The 20,329-nt window shown below is 46.2% G+C and overlaps 1 protein-coding gene across 1 annotated transcript in view; it reads left to right on the top strand.

Annotated features, from left to right (window-relative positions):
* Positions 1 to 20,329, top strand: part of GIGYF1 (GRB10 interacting GYF protein 1) — a gene marked incomplete in the record, with an annotated part of 73,482 nt that overhangs the window by 43,793 nt on the left and 9,360 nt on the right. The window contains 9 exon segments of the mRNA XM_077470929.1: positions 1,074 to 1,265; positions 1,373 to 1,506; positions 2,196 to 2,343; positions 2,440 to 2,606; positions 14,241 to 14,273; positions 14,977 to 15,068; positions 17,395 to 17,490; positions 18,185 to 18,285; positions 18,493 to 18,575. Of these exon segments, the coding sequence (XP_077327055.1) occupies positions 1,074 to 1,265; positions 1,373 to 1,506; positions 2,196 to 2,343; positions 2,440 to 2,606; positions 14,241 to 14,273; positions 14,977 to 15,068; positions 17,395 to 17,490; positions 18,185 to 18,285; positions 18,493 to 18,575 (1,046 nt within the window).

The following is a 20,329-nucleotide window of genomic DNA, read 5'->3' as shown; positions in this document are numbered from 1 at the left end:
ATTGTAATAGAAATAAGGATAACAGGTCTTCTTTATGAAGAGCTCTGGGTTCTAGAAGAATCTCTCCTCTTGGCTTTAAAGCGGAGGTCCACCCTAAAATGGACCTCCGCTCATCGGAATCCCCCCCCCCTCCGGCGCCACAATCGGCACCTTTCAGGGGGGAGGGGGGTGCAGTTACCTGGATAATCCAGGTAACTGCACCCACTTCCGGGATAGCTCTCTGCGGAACGGGGCGTACGTTACGCCCCCGTTCCGCAAGCGCCCGCCCCCTTCAGCAAGTGCCCCGCTGCCTGCTGGGAAACACACAGCTCCCAGAGGCAGCGGGGACCGTCCGGATTGCGCCGCGCGGCTCACGCATGCGCAGTAGGGAACCGGGAAATGAAGCCGAAAGGCTCCATTTCCTGATTCCCATACCCAAGATGGCGGCGGGACCCGGCAGCCGAGCGAGCGATCGGCTTCGGGTGCCGACATCGCGGGCGCGCTGGACAGGTAAGTGTCACTATTTAAAAGTCAGCAGCTGCAGTATTTGTAGCTGCTGGCTTTAAAAAAAAAATAAAAAAAAACGCGGAGTCCCGGTGGACTCCCGCTTTAAGACCCCATTCACACCTGAGCGTTTTGTAGCTTGACGCCTGAAGCTTCAAAATGCTGGAGGGGAAAAAAATCCATTATTCCCAATGGAGATGGTTCACAAGTCGCCTGAAGCTCAAACAAGTTCTGTCGTGCGAATCGGGGTAATTTGGGCGTTTTTTCTTCTTTTAACATTGGTGACCTTTTGCCCTGCACAAATTCGCGCTAAAAACGATTAAAAACGCTACGCTCAGGTGTGAATGCAGCCTAAAGGCAAAAGATCAAAAAAAAGAAAAAAGGCTTGGGGGATTCAAAGTAATTTTCTACCAAAAAAAATTACAGATTTTTACATGTAAACAAAAAGGCCGGGCCAGCAAATGGCTAAATGAATGCTTCATATAGATTAGGTTTGAAGGGGAGGGGGGGAAGGAAATGGATCTGTAATTTTTATAAATTAGGTCTAATCAAGTCTTTTTTTTTTTTTTTCTTCCTATGCACCTCCCTAGGTGAAGACTCATTGGCCCTCTCTGAAGAAATCCTCCTGGAGCCTTCCTCTACCTCTCCTGACTCGGCCAATTCCATGTGGGCATCGGGGATGTTCGGGGAGATGGAGAACGAGCGATGCCCCGAGATGTCCTCCACCCCGGAAGCAGACGGTGCGATTCCCAGCGAGCAGTCTCCGCTCCCAGCCGATGACGGTGAGAAGAGGTGTAATCGCCCCTGGTGGGGCTGGTGGTATTGGAGTTTGATGGAGTATTTTAATCTGATTGTCCTCACTATTTTTTTTTTTTTTTTTTTTTTTTAGGTGGAGACCCCGGACCCTTTATTCCTTCCCCCCTGTCCTCTCTGCCACCTCCTTCCTCTAGTCCCCCCCATGCTGCTACTGAATTCTCTGTGGGGGATCCAGAGGAGGACGAAGGCATGAAGCATCTCCAGCAGGTAAGCCTTTCAGAACGCATTGAACTCTTAAGTGTTTCTAATTCTGTTTTCTACTCGGGACTCCACAGACTACACCCCTGTGTATGATTCCAACTCTGCCACCCTCTTCCATTCAACCTTCCTAACTCTGCCCTGCTCAGCTATACCATCTGACTCCACTCATTCCTAGGAATGCAATGATTCCTTCTCCTCTCTTCTACCAGTTATCTGATTCTGACCCCTTCTCCAAATATACTTCATCTCCCTCTATACCCTGCATCCCACACCAACTTTTATTATTGTGTTGTCATTCTACTTTAATCCTTAGGGACTCCTTTCATGCTTACCTGCCATTCTGCCATCACCCTCTGGATGCTGCTCCTGCCCTCAGTCTGGTGGTGGCGCTGCCACTCCATCTCCCTCTGGGTGTTGCCTTTGCGGCTCTGCACTCAGCCTGTGGGTGGCACTGCCGCTTTGCCATCACCCTTTGGGTCCCTCCTCTGCCTGGGGGGGTGGCACTTCCACTCTGCCATCACCTGCTGGGTACTGCCTCTGCCGCTCTCCCGTCGGCCTTGGGGCTGGGCGCTGCCTCTGCCGCTCTCCCGTCGGCCTGGGGGCGCGGCCTCTGCCCCCTATGCATGTATATGTGCTTTGTGCCCTCCTGGATTTCTCTCTCCTCATACATGTCTCTGCTCTCTCCCATGTGACAGGAAGCGGAGAAATTGGTGGCTTCTCTGCAGGATTCTTCCCTGGAGGAAGATGGCTTCTCTTCCCGCTCTCACAGTGCTGCTGCTCTGCCCCTCAGCCATGAGGCTGCCATGAAATGGTTCTACAAGGACCCTCAGGGGGAGATCCAAGGTAGGTTGTGTGATACCTAAATATTTGCCTGGTGGGGGGGGGGGGGGTCTGCACTTCTAGGACATGCTTCCTTCTAACGTCTTCTCCTCCATACAGGTCCATTCAGTACGCAGGAAATGGCTGAATGGTGCCAAGCTGGGTACTTTACCATGTCACTGTTAGTGAAGAGAGGATGTGACGAAGGCTTCCAGCCCCTGGGTGAGGTCATCAAGATGTGGGGACGGGTCCCCTTTGCTCCTGGGCCCTCCCCACCACCCTTACTGGTGAGACTCCTTACATAAGAACAATAAATGCTGGCTGTCAGGTTACAGAGAGAGAGCGAGAGAGTCCCATGTTTTCAGTCCTCCATTGTTTTTGTGCTGCTAATGTAGTATTCAGAGTGTATTTCCACACTTGCAGCCTGTCTGGGATAACACTTTATATATTTATTACACCTCCCCCTTCACATTGCATAACCTTTTTAAAATTATCTTTTTTTTAAAGTAGCTGGTTAGTGTTTTAATATTGTACTATTGTTTAAATATCGCAAGGCTTTGCTGGTTTAGTGTATAATGTATCTAAAAAAAAAAAAAAAAAAAAAAAATTTAATAATGTAACAGGTATAAGGGAGGGGTGGGGCCTCAAATCTGTAAATTTTGACTGCAACGGTGGAAGCACACTTTAACCACTTGAAGACCAATCCTTTTCGGGAAATGTTTTATTTATTTTTTTGCTAGAAAATTACTTCTAGCCCCACCAAAAATTATATATTTATTTTATTAATTTTTTTTTTTTTTTAAGAAGAGACCCTAGGGAATAAAATGGCGATCGTTGCAATTTGTCACACGGTATTTGCGCAGCGGTTTGCAAACGCATTTTTTTTAAATATATTTTTGGAAACCATACACTTAATAAATAAAAAAAAAAACACTATCTCACGAACGTGAATACACCCCTCACATTTTTGTAAATATTTTCTTCTATCTTTTCATGTGACAACACCGAAGAAATGACACTTGTCTACAACGTAAAGTAGTGAGTGTGCAGCTTGCATAGCAGTGTAAATTTTCCGTCCCCTCAAAATAACTCGACATACAGCCATTAATGTCTAAATCACTGGCAACAAAAGTGAGTACACCCCTAAGTGAAAATGTCCAAATTGGGCCCAATTAGCCATTTTCCCTCCCCCCGGTGTCATGTGACTCATTAGTGTTACAAGGTCTCAGGTGTGAATGGGGAGCAGGTGTGTTAAACTTGGTGTTATCGCTCTCACTCTCTTACTGGTCACTGGAAGTTCAACATGGCACCTCATAGCAAAGAACTCTCTGAGGATCTGAAAAAAAAAGAATTGTTGCTCTACATAAAGATGGCCTAGGCTATAAGAAGATTGCCAAGACCCAAAAACTGAGCTGCAGAACGGTGGTCAAGACCATAAAGCGGTTTAACAGGACAGGTTCCACTCAAAACAGGCCTCACCATGGTCCACCAAAGAAGTTGAGGTCACGTGCTCAGCATCATATCCAGAGGTTGTCTTTGGAAAATAGACGTATGAGTGCTGCCAGCATTTCTGCAGAGGTTGTAGGGATCAGCCTGTTGGTGCTCAGACCATACGCCGCACACTGCATCAAATTGGTCTGCATGGCTGTTGTCCCAGAAGGAAGCCTCTTCTAAAGATGATGTACAAGAAAACCCGCAAACAGTTTGCTGACGACAAGCAGACTAAGGACAGGGATTACTGGAACCTTGTCCTGTTATCTGATGAGACCAAGATAAACGTATTTGGTGTCAGATGGTGTGAAGTGTGTGTGGGGGCAACCAGGTGAGGAGGACAAGTGTGTCTTGTCTACAGTCAAGCATGGTGGTGGGAGTGTCATGGTCTGGGGCTGTATGAGTGCTTCCGGCACTGGGGAGCTACAGATCATTGAGGGAACCATGAATGCCAACATGTACTGTGACATACTGAAGCAGAGCATGATCCCCTCCCTTCAGAGACTGGGCCGCAGGGCAATATTCCAACATAACTACCCCAAACACACCTCCAAGATGACCACTGCCTTGCTAAAGAAGCTGAGGGTAAAGGTGATGGACTGACCAAGCATGTCTCCAGACCTAAACCCTATTGAGCATCTGTGGGACATCCTCAAACGGAAGGTGGAGGAGCGCAAGGTCTCTTCACATCCACCAGCTCTGTGATGTCATCATGGAGGAGGGGAAGAGGACTCCAGTGCCAACCTGTGAAGCTCTGGTGACCTCCATGCCCAAGAGGGTTAAGACAGTGCTGGAAAATAATGGTGGCCACACAAAATATCAACACTTTGGGCCCAATTTGGACATTTTCACTTAGGGGTGTACTCACTTTTGTTGCCAACGGTTTAGACATTAATGGCTGTGTGTTGAGTTATTTTGAGGGGTTTACACTGTTATACAAGCTGTACACTCACTACTTTACATTGTAGACAAGTGTCATTTCTTCAGTGTTGTCACATGAAAAGATAGAATACATTTTTTACAAAAATGTGAGGGGTGTACTTACTTTTGTGAGATAGTTTAGATATATATATTCTAGACGGTGCCTTAAAGTATTCACACCCCTTGAAATTTTCCACATTTTGTCATGTTACAACCAAAAACGTAAATCTATTTTATGTGATTGACCAACACAAAGTGGCACATAATTGTGAAGTGGAAGGCAAATGATAAATGGTTTTCATAGTCTTTTTTTATAAATATGTGAAAAGTGTGGGGTGTATTTGTATTCAGCCCCCTTTACTCTTGATACCCCGAACTAAAATCTAGAGGAACCAATTGCCTTCAGAAGTCACCTAATTAGTAAATAGAGTCCACCTGTGTGTAATTTAATCTCTGTATAAATACAGCTGTTCTTTGAAGCCCTCAGAGGTTTCCTTGAGAACCTTAGTGAACAAACTGCAGCATGAAGGCCAATGAAAACCCTAGACAGGTCAGGGATAAAGTTGTGGAGAAGTATAAAGCAGGGTTAGGTTATATAAAATAAAATAAAAACCAAGCTTTGAACATCTCGCAGAGCTCTGTTCAATCCATCATGGGAAAATGGAAAGAGTATGGCACAACTGCAAACCTACCAAGACATGGCCGTCCACCTAAACTGACCGGCCGGGCAAGGAGAACATTCATCAGAGAAGCAGCCAAGAGGCTCACCAGCAGTGATCGTTGTACAGTGCCTTGAGAAAGTATTCACACCCCTTGACATTTATTATACATTTTGTCATGTTACAACCAAACACGTAAATGTATTTTATTGGGATTTTATGTGATAGACCTAGACCTGCAAACCTACCAAGACATGGCCGTCCACCTAAACTGACAGGCCGGGCAAGGAGAGCATTCATCAGAACAGCAGCCAAGAGGTCCATGGTAACTCTGGAGGAGCTGCAGAGAGCCACAGCTCAGGGGGAAGAATCTGTCCACAGGACAACTATTAGTCGTGTGCTCCACAAATCTGCCCTTTATGGAAGAGCGACAAGAAGAGAGCCATAAGAAGTCCTGTTTGCAGTGTGTGAGAAGCCATGTGGAGGACACAGCAAACGTGGAAGAAGGTGCTCTGGTCAAATGAGACCAAAATTGAACTTTTTGGTCTAAAAGCAAAACGCTTTGTGTGGCGGAAAACTAACTGCACATCACCCTGAACACACCATCCCCACTGTGAAACATGGTGGTGGCAGCATCATGTGGTGGGAAGGAGTTTCTTCAGCAGGAAAGCTGGTCAGTGTTGATGGGAAGATGGATGGAGCCAAATACAGGGCAATATTAGAAGAAAGAGACTTGAGACTGGGGTGGAGGTTCACTCTCCAGCAGGACAACGACCCGAAACATACAGCCAGAGCTACAATGGAATGGTTTAGATCAAAGCATATTCATGTGTTAGAATGGCCCAGTCACAGTCCAGACCTAAATCCAATTGAAAATCTGTGGCAAGTCTTAAATTGCTGTTCACAGACGCTCTCCATCCAATCTGACAGAGCTTGAGATATTTTGCAAAGAAGAATGGGCAAAAATGTCCCTCTGTAGATGTGCAAAGCTGGTAGAGACATCCCCAAAAAGACTTGCAGCTGTAATTGCAGAGAAAGGCGGTTCTACAAAGTATTGACTCCGGGGGGCGCCATACAAATGTAACACACACACACACACACACTTACCCCGTACAGTGATACCTCGGTTCACAAACTTAATTTAGTGAAACGACTTGGTTGTGAACTGAGGCATATTTTCCCAGAGGGTTCAATGTAAATAATGTTAATCCGTTATCACCTTTTTTTTTCCTTTTATATATAAAATTATGAAATGTATGCGCAGTACAAAAAAATGGATTTTAAACATATATTACATAAAGTCTTTTTACATTAAGCTGACCTTTCATGTGTACATCTAAAAAGGAAAAACATGAAAAAAAAAAAAATATATATATATATATATATATATATATATATATATATATATATATATATATATATATATATATATATATATATATATATATATATATATACACACGCAAAAAGATTGTGATCTCGATTCACCCACCACGATCTAAGGTCTGGGTGACCCGATTCTTTTGCTTAGAATGAAGATCACGATTCTCAAAAAACTGTTTTATTTGAAAAATGTACAATCTCTGAGAACATTAGGTTACTCCTCACTACTATACACAGGTCCCTGCTGGGAATTGGTAGTCCCCCATAGAGAATAAGTCATGCTGGGGAGTTGCAGTCCTCGGTGTTATATGCCCCCCCCCCCCCACACATAGGGGCATGCTAAGTTCCCCATAAACCAGAATCGTGCTGGGGGGGGTTATAGTCCCCCATAAGCCAAAATCAGTCATGCTGGGGGTTATAGTCCTCATTACACCACCTCCTATAGGGCCTTATGGCACTCAGTCTTCAGGTAGTTTATATTGCCCCATATAGGGCCATAATCCCCATACAACAGTACAGCGAGGGGTTGCAGTGCCCCATAATATAGCATCAGCCATGCTGGGGGTTGTAGTCCTCTGTACACCAACCTCATTACTTAACAACTCGCACTATAGGGCCATGCTGTAGTCTACACCGGTCCTCAGTACTGTATGTCACCACCCCCCCTAGAATCGGCCATGCTGGGAGTTGTAGACCAACATCGCAGTGCGCACTCACTGCTGTTTCCTGGCCACTGTACCCGCCCACGCAGCGCTGCGCCGCATCACGCACTCCGATGACTGACGTCAGTTCCGATATCCGCCACTTGCGTTCCACGCTGGTTACGTGGAACCGGCAGCGTTAAAAGAAAATTGCGGGTCATCCATACCTTAGATCAGTGATGGTGAACCTTGGCACCCCAGATGTTTTGGAACTACATTTTCCATGATGCTCAACTACACTGCAGAGTGCCAGAGCATCATGGGAAATGTAGTTCCAAAACATCTGGGGTGCCAAGGTTCGCCATCACTGCCTTAGATCGTGTGGGGGGGGGGGAGGGGTGAATCTAGATCACGATCTTTTGGCGATTTTAAATATATATATCTCCTCTTTAATCCTTGTTTGAAACAATCCCAATTTAAATGACTAATCTAGAGGCCAGAAAACGGCATGTGCATCCAGGAAAAGATCATCTGAGGACATGATAAACTTGTAGAAATTCATATGAACTGTTTTTTTCCATGATTCCCAATCACTGAGCCCCCCCCCCCCCATCATGGTATTCGGGGGGGCAGAAACCCCCATCGTGGTATTCGGGGGGGCAGAAACCCCCATCATGGTATTCGGGGGGGCAGAAACCCCCATCTGAGTGGACTGGTTCTCCCAAGATCCTATCACGTAAAATACGTTTACTTTTGATTGTAACATGACAAAATGTGGGAAATTTCAGGGTGTATGAATACTTTTTCAAGGCTGTGTGTGTGTGTGTGTGTGTGTGTGTGTGTGTGTGTGTGTATCTATCTCTCTATCTCTATCTATCCCAATTTATATGATGTGAAAGATGTAACGTTGAGTAAATGGATACCTAACATGTCATGCTTTTAAAATTGCTGACGCTCGTGGGATGGCGACAAACTGCGGTAATTAAAAAAATTTTAAAATCTCCATAAGCGACGCTTTAAACGCCTTTTTACCCGTTTTAGAGGTTAGAGTAGTTCCACTGCTAGAATTATTGCTCTCGCTCGAACGTTTGCGGCGATACCTCACGTGTGGTGCAAATACCGCTTTACGTATGCGTGCGTGACTTGCGTATAGAGCTGAAGTAAACCTCTTCAAAGCCCCGACGTACAGTGCATCCAGAAAGTATTCACAGCGCTTCACTTTTTGCACATTTTGTTATGTTACAACCTTATTCCGGAATGGATTAAAGTAATTATTTCCCTCAAAATTCTACAAACAATCCCCCATAATGACAACGTGAAAGAAGTTTGTTCGAAATCTTTGCAAACTTATTAAAAAAAAAAAATCCCATGTACATAAGTAATCACACCCTTTGCCATGACACTCAAAATTGAGCTCCGTTGTATCCTGTTTCCATTGATCATCCTTGAGATGTTTCTACAACTAGATTGGAGTCCACCTGTGGTAAATTCAGTTGATTGGCCATGATTTGGAAAGGCGCACACCTGTCCTATAGAAGGTCCCAACAGTGTATGTCAGAGCACAAACCGAGCCATGAAGTCCAAGGAATTGTCTGTAGACCTCTGAGACGGGACTATATCAAGGCACAGATCTGGGGAAGGGTACAGATGCTTTTCTGTAGCATTGAAGGTCCCAATGAGCACAGTGGCCTCCACCAACCATAAATGGAAGAAGTTTGGAACCACCAGGACTCTTCCTAGGGCGAGCCGCCTGGCCAAACTGAGTGGTCAGGGGAGAAGGGCCTTGGGAAGGGGACCAAGAACCCCGATGGTCATTCTGACAGAGCTCCAGCGTTTTTTGTGTAAAGAGGAGAACCTTCCAGAAGAACAATCATCTCTACAACACTCCATTAATCAGGCCTGTATGGTAGAGTGGCCAGATGGAAGCCACTCCTCCGTAAAAGGCACATGACAGCCCGACCTGGAGTTTGCCAAAAGGCACCTGAAGGACTCTCGAACCATGAGAAACAAAATTCTCTGGTCTGATGAAACAAACACTGAAGTCTTTGGCCTGAATGGTGGAAACCAGGCACTACTCATCACTTTTCCAATACCATCTCTACAGTGAAGCACGGTGGTGGCAGTATCATGCTGTGGCGATGTTTTTCAGCAGCGGGAACTGGGAGACTAGTCAGAATTGAGGAAAGGTGGATGCGGCAATGTACAGAGACATCCTTGATGAAAACCTGCTCCAGAGCGCTCTGGACCTCAGACTTGGGCGAAGGTTCATTCTCCACCAGGACAACGACCCTAAGCACACAGCCAAGATAACAAAGGAGTGGCTACGGGACAACTCTGTGAATGTCCTCGAGTGGCCCAGCCAGAGCCCAGACTTGAACCCGATTTGAACATCTGAAAATGGATGTCCACCAACGCTCTCTATCCAACCTGATGGAGCTTGAGAGGTCCTGCAAAGAAGTATGGGAGAAACTGGCCAAAAATAGGTGTCCAGCTTGTAGCTTCATACTCCAAAAGACTTGAGGCTCTAATTGGTGCCAAAGGGTCTTCACCAAAGTGTTGAGCAAAGGCTGTGATACTTATGTACGTGGGAATTTTTATTTTTAATAAATATGCAAAGATTTCAAACAAGCTCCTTTCACGTTGTCATTATGGGGTATTGTTTGTAGAATTTTTTAGGAAATTAATGAATTTAATCTATTTTGGAATAAGGCTGCAAACATAAAATGTGGAAAAAGTGAAGCGCTGTGAATAACTTTCTGGATCCACTGTGTATATGTGCGTATTGCGGTCTTGAAGTGGTTAAAGTAATTCTTTGACTTGGTCTTTCAATTTTTTTTTTTTTTTTTTTTAATTGGCCACTGGGAGATTATCTGCTACAGTGACTATGCCGCTTTTGAAAATGAATATTCCCACCACACTCGTAGAGGGCAGTGAAAAGATAGCCTGTGTTTATTGAAGGCCTTCAAGCACAATGGGCGTCTTTTTAGTCCCTGTGAATGCCAGAAGTCCTGGCAGGGAAAAAAAAAAGGGCAGTTTTTGAGCGTTAATGCATTCCATTGGCCAAAATTTGTGGCCCTTAGGAGGCATTTTTTAAGTATACAGTCATAGCCAAAAATATTGGCACCCCTGCACTTCTGTCGGATAATGCACCACGTCACCCAGAAAATTGTTGCAATTACAAATGTTTAGGCATTCTCATGCTTTGTTTGTATCTGTATGACAAAAAAAAAAAAAAAAAAAGTGGAGCAACGAAAAGCCAAATCTGACATATTCCACGCAAAACTGGACAAAATTATTGGCACCCTCAACGTAATATTTGGTAGCACAGGGGGAAAAAAAATAACTGAAATCAATGGCTTCCTGTAACCATCAATGAGTTTCTTACATCTCTCTACTGGAATTTTTGAACAACTCTTCACCAACTGCTCCAGGTCTCTCAGATTGGAAGGGTTCCTTTTCCCAGCTCTCTCCACTGGAGCTCTATGGGATTTAGATCTGGACTCCTTGCTGGCCAGTTCTCCAGCACTTTGTCATCAACCATTTCTGGGTGCTTTTTGACGTGTGCTTTGGGTCATTGTCCTACTGTAAGAACCCCATGACCTCTGATGGGAGACCCAACTTTCGGACACTGGGCACTGCTTTGCACCCCAGAATTCTTTGGTAGTCTTCAGATTTTTATAATGCCATACACACGGTCAAGACATGTCTGAAGCAGGCAAAGCAACCCCAAAAACCTCAGTGAAACCTCCACCGATGTTCTTTTTCTTTAAAGCGGAGCTCCACCCAAATAAGGAAGCTCAGCTTGTTTGCTTTCCCCCACTCCACTGCCACATTTGGCACTTTTCGAGGACGGGGAGCAGGTATCTGTTTTTGACAGGTACTCATCCCCGCTTCCAAGAGACCTTGCCATGGAGAGGTCCCCTTAAGTTTGAGGGCCCCCCCCCACCTCCTCCTTCCACCGCCGCCCGGGCCATTCAGAAAAGCGCATTGCGATTCACATAAGCGCAGTAGGGAATCGGTTGTGGTGCTGCAAGGTTTAACCGCCAGTCTCCCTTGAAGAAGAACGGCGGCGGCAGCAGCAGCAGCACCTGAAAGTCGTCTGAGAAATCGGCTGGGTTGGCGATGTTGAGGGATCCCGGAACAGGTAAGTATTCTAATATTAAAAGTCGGCAGCTACAGTATTTGTAGCTGCTGACTTTTTTACATAATTATTTTTTTTTTTGGTGGGGGGGCTGGGGGTTGGAGCTCCTCTTTAACCACTCCTAAAGATTTCCTCTCCCCCACCCCACCCCCTTCCTGACCAGGCCATTTTTCCATATTTTTTTTTGTGATGTTAATGCATTACTTTAACTGACAGTTGCACGGTCGTGCGACGCTGTACACAAATAAAATGTCCTTTTTTTTTCCTTTTTAAATCGTTTTTTCTGCGCTATTAAAAAGACAATTTTGAGAAACAAAATTTTTTACTTTCTACTATAAAACATAGCAAATAAAAAAAAAAAAATGTAAAAAATCTAATTTTATTCATCAATTTTAGGCCAAAATATATTCTGCTACATAGTTTGTAAAAATATCCCGATAAACGTATATTGATTTTTGGTTTGCGCAATAGTCGATATTTTTTATTTATTTTTTTTATACTAGTAATGGCGGCGATCAGCGACTTATAGCGGGACTGCGATATTGCGACGGACATTGACGCTTTTGACGCTTTTTGGGGACCAGTGACACCAATACAGTGTACAGTGCTAAAAAATATGCACTGTCGCTGTACCAATGACATTGGCTGGGAAGGGCATTAACATCGGGGGCAATCAAAGGGTTAAATGTGTGCCTAGCCTGTGCTTTCTCACTGTGGGGGAGATACTTTGACACGGAGAAGGCATTGACCCTGCTTTGCAGACACAAAGGCTCAATGCCTTCCCCGCCAACGACAACGATATGCCTTGTTTACAGTGCCTTGAAAAAGTATTCATACCCCTTGAAATTTTTCCATGTTTTGTCATGTTACAACCAAAAAACTTTAAATGTATTTTATTGGGATTTTATGTGATAGACCAACACAAATTGGCACGTAATTGTGAAGTGGAAGGAAAAATGATAAATGGTCTTCAATTTTTTTTACAAATATGTGAAAAGTGTGGGGGGGTATATTTGTACTTTGTAGAACCCCCTTTCTCTCCAATTACAGCTGCAAGTCTTTTTGGGGATGTCTCTACCAGCTTTGCACATCTAGAGAGGGACATTTTTTGCCCATTCTTCTTTGCAAAATAGCTCAAGCTCTGTCAGATTGGATGGAGAGCGTCTGTGAACAGCAATTTTCAAGTCTTGCCACAGATTCTCATTTGGATTTAGGTCTGGACTGTGACTGGGTCATTCTAACACATGGAATGGTTTAGATCAAAGCATATTCATTGTAGCTCTGGCTGTATGTTTTGGGTCGTTGTCCTGCTGGAAGGTGAACCTCCACCCCGGTCGCAAGTCTTTTGCAGACTCTAACAGGTTTCCTTCTAAGATTGCCTTGTATTTTGCTCCTTCCATCTTCCCATCAACTCTGACCAGCTTCCCTGTCCCTGCTGAAGAAAAGCATCTCCACAACATGATGCTGCCACCGCCATGTTTCACGGTGGGGATGGTGTGTTCAGGGTGATGCGCAGTGTGCGTTTTTTTCCCCCACACATCGCGATTTTGCTTTTAGGCCAAAAAGTTCAATTTTGGTCTCATCTGACCAGAGCACCTTCTTCCACGTTTTGCTGTGTCCTCCATACGGCTTCTCGCAAACTGCAAACGGGACTTCTCATGGCTTTCTTTCACTAATGACTTTCTTCTCACCACTCTACGATAAAGGCCAAATTTGTAGAGCACATGACTAATAGTTGTCCTGTGGACAGATTCTCCCACCTGAGCTGTGGATCTCTGCAGCTCCTCCAGAGTTACCATGGACCACTTGGCTGCTTCTCTGATGAATGTTCTCCTTGCCCGGCCGGTCAGTTTAGGTGGACGGCCATGTCTTGGTAGGTTTGCAGTTGTGCCCATACTCTTTCCATTTTCAGATGATGGATTGAACAGAGCTCCATGAGATGTTCAAAGCTTGAGATTTTTTTTTTTATAACCTAACCCTGCTTTATACTTCTCCACAATTTATCCCTGGCCTGTCTGGTGTGTTCCTTGGCCTTCATGATGTTGTTTGTTCACTAAGGTTCTCTAACAGACCTCTGAGGGCTTCACAGAACAGCTGTATTTATACTGAGATTAAATTACACATAGGTGGTCTCTATTTACTAATTAGATGACTTCTGAAGGCAACTGGTTCTACTAGATTTTTAGTTAGGGGTATCAGAGTAAAGGGGGCTGAATACAAATACACGTCACACTTTTCAGATTTTATTTTGTAAAAAATGTAAAACAAAAATTATCATTTTCCTTCCACTTCACAATTATGTGCCACTTTGTGTTGGTCTATCACATAAAATGTTTTTTGGTTGTAACGTGGCAAAATGTGGAAAATTTCAAGGGGTATGAATACTTTTTCAAGGCACTGTATATGGGTAAATTGTCGTTCTGCTTGTGTCCTGTATAATCAAGCAGGTGCCGGCAGACATCTAGTCTGTGCTACCCGACCGCTGGGCCTGATCACTGCAGGGGCTGGGCAGCATGTGCCCCCCCTAGACCTGAACTAGATAACGTGATCTGGCACAGAGCTGCCACAGTAAATGTACGGTGGACGGTCCGCAAGTGGTTAAAGGCCTCATTTTTCTTTTTCTGAAAACATTAGAATGATGGGCTTTACCCAAAAGCTGTAATTTTTTGTTTCGTCTGTCCACAGCACAATCACCCGAAAGGATTTCGGCTTCCTCAGGTACGTTTTTTCCATCTACGTCCAGGGAGATTAGCTACAGTGCCACGGGGTCCAAACTTCTTGACCATGGTGGACACAGTGGACACGGGAACATGAAGACCTCTGGAGATGGACTTGTAACCTTAAGATTGTCCATGCCTCCACAATTGTTTGTTCTCAAATCCTCAATCAGTTCTTTGCTGCTCTTCTCCATGCTTCATGTGGCACACAGACACACACACACACACACACAACAGAAAGGTTGAGTCAATTTTGTCACCACTTTAAACTGATTTCTGGTGTGATTTCTATATGGACAGTCCCTGGTAATTGATACAAGTGAATTTTTAATTCCAAATTACCGGAGCGTCACAAACTTGCCATGCAATTATTTCTTACCCTTTTTAGAAGGTGGCAATCATTTTGTCCTGTCCATTTTTGGAGTTTTGTGTGGAATGTATCGGATTTGGCTTTTTGTTCCTCCGGTGTTTTTTTTTTATTTTTATTTTTTGTCATACACAGAAAAATGAATAAATATTTGTAGTTGCAACGATTTTCTGGGTTAAGTGGTGCATTATCTGACAAATGCAGGGGTGCCAATATTTTTGACTGTAGCTAGCATTATTCAACTGCTTGACGCCCCTGTAACACACACATGTGCGAGCACCCTCCCCCGCCATATTCTGTATTTTCAAGTTTGTGAAGTGTCTCGTCTGTCTCATAGGGTAACATTGATCAGCAGTGCCTGAAGAAACAGCAGGAGCTCGCCCTCTACCAACAGCTGCAACATCAGTATCTGCTGCAACTGCTTGGCAGGTGAGGTACCGGATCCACATAGACCTACATGTCCTGTGAGGGGTGGTGTCTGAGACTGGTGGGTAGGGCAGAGCAGTCAGTTAGACACTTGTGCACTTCAAGGATTTCTCCTCTCGCTCCATTTCCCCGACGCCCCCCCCCCCACCAGCTCCTTCTCCCATTTTGCTCCCCGACTCCTACTCCCTCACCCCTCTCGCTCTCATCCATCCTCGACTCCTTCCACCCCTCTCGCTCTCATCCTCCTTTGAATCCTGTCCCCCCTCTCTCGTCCCCCCCCTCTCTCTCTCTCGTCCCCCCCCCCTCTCTCTCTCTCGCCCCCCCCCCCTCTCTCTCTCGTCCGTCCCCCCTCTCTCTCTCTTTTGTCCGTCCCCCCTCTCTCTCTCTTTTGTCCGTCCCCCCTCTCTCTCGTCCGTCCGTCCCCCCTCTCTCTCTCTCTCGTCCGTCCGTCCCCCCTCTCTCTCTCTCGTCCGTCCGTCCCCCCTCTCTCTCGTCCGTCCGTCCCCCCTCTCTCTCGTCCGTCCATCCCTCTCTCTCTCTCGTCCGTCCATCCCCCCCTCTCTCTCTCTCTCGTCCGTCCATCCCCCCCTCTCTCTCTCTCTCTCTCTCTCTCGTCCGTCCCCCCCTCTCTCTCTCTCTCTCTCTCTCGTCCGTCCCCCCCTCTCTCTCTCTCTCTCTCTCTCTCGTCCGTCCCCCCCTCTCTCTCTCTCTCGTCCGTCCCCCCCTCTCTCTCTCTCTCGTCCGTCCCCCCCTCTCTCTCTCTCTCGTCCGTCCCCCCCTCTCTCTCTCTCTCTCGTCCGTCCCCCCCTCTCTCTCTCTCTCTCGTCCGTCCCCCCCTCTCTCTCTCTCTCTCTCTCTCGTCCGTCCCCCCCTCTCTCTCTCTCTCTCGTCCGTCCCCCCCTCTCTCTCTCTCTCTCGTCCGTCCCCCCCTCTCTCTCTCTCTCTCGTCCGTCCGTCCCCCCCTCTCTCTCTCTCGTCCGTCCGTCCCCCCCCTCTCTCTCTCTCTCTCGTCCGTCCGTCCCCCCCCTCTCTCTCTCTCGTCCGTCCGTCCCCCCCCTCTCTCTCTCTCGTCCGTCCCCCCCTCTCTCTCTCTCGTCCGTCCCCCCCTCTCTCTCTCTCTCTCTCTCTCTCTCTCGTCCGTCCCCCTCTCTCTCTCTCTCTCTCTCTCTCGTCCGTCCCCCTCTCTCTCTCTCGTCCGTCCCCCCCTCTCTCTCTCTCTCTCTCGTCCGTCCATCCCTCTCTCTCTCTCGTCCGTCCATCCCCCCTCTCTCTCTCTCTCTCGTCCGTCCATCCCCCCCTCTCTCTCTCTCTCTCTCGTCCGTCCCCCCCTCTCTCTCTCTCTCGTCCGTCCCCCCCTCTCTCTCTCTCTCTCGTCCGTCCCCCCCTCTCTCTCTCTCTCGTCCGTCCCCCCCTCTCTCTCTCTCTCGTCCGTCCCCCCCTCTCTCTCTCTCGTCCGTCCCCCCCTCTCTCTCTCTCTCTCTCTCTCTCGTCCGTCCCCCTCTCTCTCTCTCTCTCTCTCTCTCTCTCGTCCGTCCCCCTCTCTCTCTCTCTCTCTCTCTCTCGTCCCCCCCCCCCTCTCTCTCTCTCTCTCGTCCGTCCCCCCTCTCTCTCTCTCGTCCCCCCTCTCTCTCGTCCGTCCCCCCCCCCCCCTCCCCCCTCTCTCGTCCGCCCGTCCCCCACCTCCCCTCTCTCGTCCGTCCCCCACCTCCCCTCTCTCGTCCGTCCGTCCCCCCCTCCCCTCTCTCGTCCGTCCGTCCCCCCCCCCTCCCCTCTCTCGTCCGTCCGTCCCCCCCCCCCCCTCCCCTCTCTCGTCCGTCCGTCCCCCACCTCCCCTCTCTCGTCCGTCCGTCCCCCCTCCCCTCTCTCGTCCGTCCGTCCCCCCCCCTCCCCTCTCTCGTCCGTCCGTCCCCCCCCCCCCTCCCCTCTCTCGTCCGTCCGTCCCCCACCTCCCCTCTCTCGTCCGTCCGTCCTCCCCTCTCTCGTCCGTCCCCCCCCCCTCCCCTCTCTCGTCCGTCCCCCCCCCTCCCCTCTCTCGTCCGTCCGTCCGTCCCCCCCCCCTCCCCTCTCTCGTCCGTCCGTCCCCCCCCCTCCCCTCTCTCGTCCGTCCGTCCCCCCCCCCTCCCCTCTCTCGTCCGTCCCCCCTCAGTATCCCTCCGTTAAGATCCCCATTGCTGTATAATGACACTGTCCTGTTTCCTGCTTAGACAGCAGTACTCCACGCCCGCCCCCTCCCTTCTGGCCCCCCCTCTTGCAACCCTCCCCCAGTATCCCCCCCGCCAATAAACTCCCCATTGCTATATAATGACGCTGTCCTGTTTCCTGCTTACAGACAGTCGTACTCCCAGCAGAAATCTGGAGATCTGACTCCACAGCAGCAGCAGCAACTGACACTGTTCCTCCAGCAACTGAACCCTTCTAAGTCCAGGTATCCACACTGCTGGGGGGGTAAAAAGACTTCAAGTCACCTGGGCCATGGGAAGGGGCGTGGCACACCATAGCAACACTTGAGGGAGTAGCACACCATAGCAACAGTTTGTTTTTTTTGTTTTTTTTTTTTTACATTCAGGGGAAAGAGTAGCAGACTAGATTGCAGGTTATGACCTTGTTCTGCAGCTGCTCTGCATCTGACAACTGACATTCTGCAGCATTAATGCCATTGAGGGTGACAACAGCAGTCCGCTCTGTTAAAGTATCCCGACAACAGCAGTCCGCTCTGTTAAAGTATCCCTAACGGTAACATTTCTGGATGTAGCAGAGAGGGATTAGAACACCTATTTGTGTGTGTCTTTTTATTTTTTGTGTGTGTTTTTCTTTTTTTTTTTTTTTTTTTCTTTTATTGCTCTCTGCCCCCATTAGAGGGTTTCATCCTCTCTATTTATCCCAGTGAAACGCCATCCCACCTTTTTTCGGTTGTCACCAGAACAGGAATAGAAGGGGATTATCCCAATGGGGACACTAGTTATTTTGACGGGTTCCGTGCCTGGAAACCTCAGTCAGCATCGGATGAGCGTGTGATAGATAATACCTTGTGGTTTTGTGGAGTGAATAGGATTGTATATTTATCTGGCTACCATTTTTTATTTATTCTTTTTTTTTTTTTTTTTTTTTTTTTTTTTTAGAGGTTCCGATGCTTCCCTCCTTCCTTCTATGAACAGATCTCTCTCTGTGCCAGACACTGGATCCTTATGGGATCTGAATACCTCAAACACATCGACTGCAGGTAGGTGCTCTCAATAATTCTCTGTTTTCCGGTAATGAAGCCTCGCCTGCTTTGCCAGCAGTAAGGTGAACCTGCACGCTCGGGTGATTCAGGAAAGGCCAAGAATGGCATGCCGGGGGGGGGGGGGGGGGGGGTGTGGGGTAGCTGTATACTGTGACCCCCTTGTTCCTTTACCATTGTATCTCACACTTTGTTCTTTCTTCCAAGGTGCAGACTCCAATCTGTGGGACCTGCCAGTCACAGCTGTATCTCAGGGGCCAATATTGGAGCAGCTGCAACTGCAACAGAAGGTAATGGTTAAATAAATCTACAATAGTGGGACAGAAGGAATGGCCACTTCCAAGCTTCCATAGCATGCAGGCTTTTAAGGCAATATGAAAAAATATATTAACTATTTATAAAAAAATATATTTTATTATAGATACAAAAAGACAAAGACATTACTACTATATGTACAAAAAGAATCCATAAAATGACATTGTTGTGTTGGCATACAGTACAGCATAAGACGATACCACATGCATACATTTATGCGACAAAGCAAGCAGCTATTTTTGCCTACGCGTTTCGAAAAGTATGTGTAAATAGTTTCTTCTTCAGGGAAGCCACTTTCTGTGAACACATAACAAACAATAAATATTTAAAAAAAATACATTTACAAACTTAACATAATAATCTTGAACCCCAAACACTTGAATACTCACGTGTTTGTTTTTAGTATCCAAAGGACATTTTTCTTTTTCTTGGCTCCGCCCAAAGCAAAAAGACGGACCAAAGAGGAAAAAATAAATAATGATTAAGATGGTAATGATCTGCTGAATTGTCACCGCACTACAAAGCCCAGGAGTCAGGAAGACTCAACAATAGATGGAAATGAACAACTCCTTTAGTATATTTCCAATGGCTCAACAGATGAGGAAACCACCACATTGTATGAGCCCTAATCTTATCTGAAGGACCTAAGGCAGAAAGAAAACCAAGGAATATTTTCGTTTTTTACCCCCATCTTATCACTTTTCTTTAGAAAAAGAGAGATTGCTTAATCATTGCTTAACGCTGTAATAAAGTTCCATATTCGTAAACCTAGGTTCCTTGGTTATCCTGCCAGTACAGTCAGGATAACCAAGGAACTTAGGTTTACGAATATGGAACTTTATTACAGCGGTAAGCAATGATTAAGCAATCTCTCTTTTTCTAAAGAAAAGTGATAAGATGGGGGTAAAAAACGAAAATATTCCTTGGTTTTCTTTCTGCCTTAGGTCCTTCAGATAAGATTAGGGCTCATACAATGTGGTGTTTCCTCATCTGTTGAGCCATTGGACATATACTAAAGAAGTTGTTCATTTCCATCTATTGTTGAGTCTTCCTGACTCCTGGGCTTTGTAGTGCGGTGACAATTCAGCAGATCATTACCATCTTCATCCTTTTTTTTTTTTTTTTTTCCTCTTTGGTCCGTCTTTTTTGCTTTGGGCGGAGCTAAGAAAGAGAAAAATGCCCTTTGGATACTAAAAACAAACATGTGAGTTTTCAAGTGTTTGGGGTTCAAGATTATTATGTTAAGTTTGTAAATGTATTTTTTTATATATTTGTTTGTTATGTGTTCACAGAAAGTGGCTTCCCTGAAGAAGAAACTATTTACACATACTTTTCGAAACGCGTAGGCAAAAATAGCTGCTTGCTTTGTCGCATAAATGTATGCATGTGGTATCGTCTTATGCTATACTGTATGCCAACACAACAATGTAATTTTATGGATTTTCTTTGTACGTATAGTAGTAATGTTTTTGTCTTTTTGTATCTATAATAAATATAATATTTTTTATATATAATTAGTATATTTTTTCATATTGCCTTAAAAATCCCAACCAAATTTGAGGTTTGACCAATTGTATCTACTATTCAGGGATGATGGCAATAACATGCCATAGCACATGAGTTCAACAAACATTTTCCATAGCATGCAGGAGTCCTAGGAGAGCAGCTGCAGGCAGGATAGTGCAGATCTACACTAGAGAGAAAACATTTCTGAAAATTTTAAAGATGT

The sequence above is a fragment of the Lithobates pipiens genome, unplaced genomic scaffold (genome assembly GCF_037356315.1).
Source record: "Lithobates pipiens isolate NorthernLeopardFrog02 unplaced genomic scaffold, aLitPip1_a1.2 Scaffold_8, whole genome shotgun sequence".
NCBI lineage: Eukaryota > Metazoa > Chordata > Amphibia > Anura > Ranidae > Lithobates > Lithobates pipiens.
The sequence above is the reverse complement of the archived record's forward strand: the minus strand, read 5'-3'. Positions and strand labels throughout refer to the sequence as shown.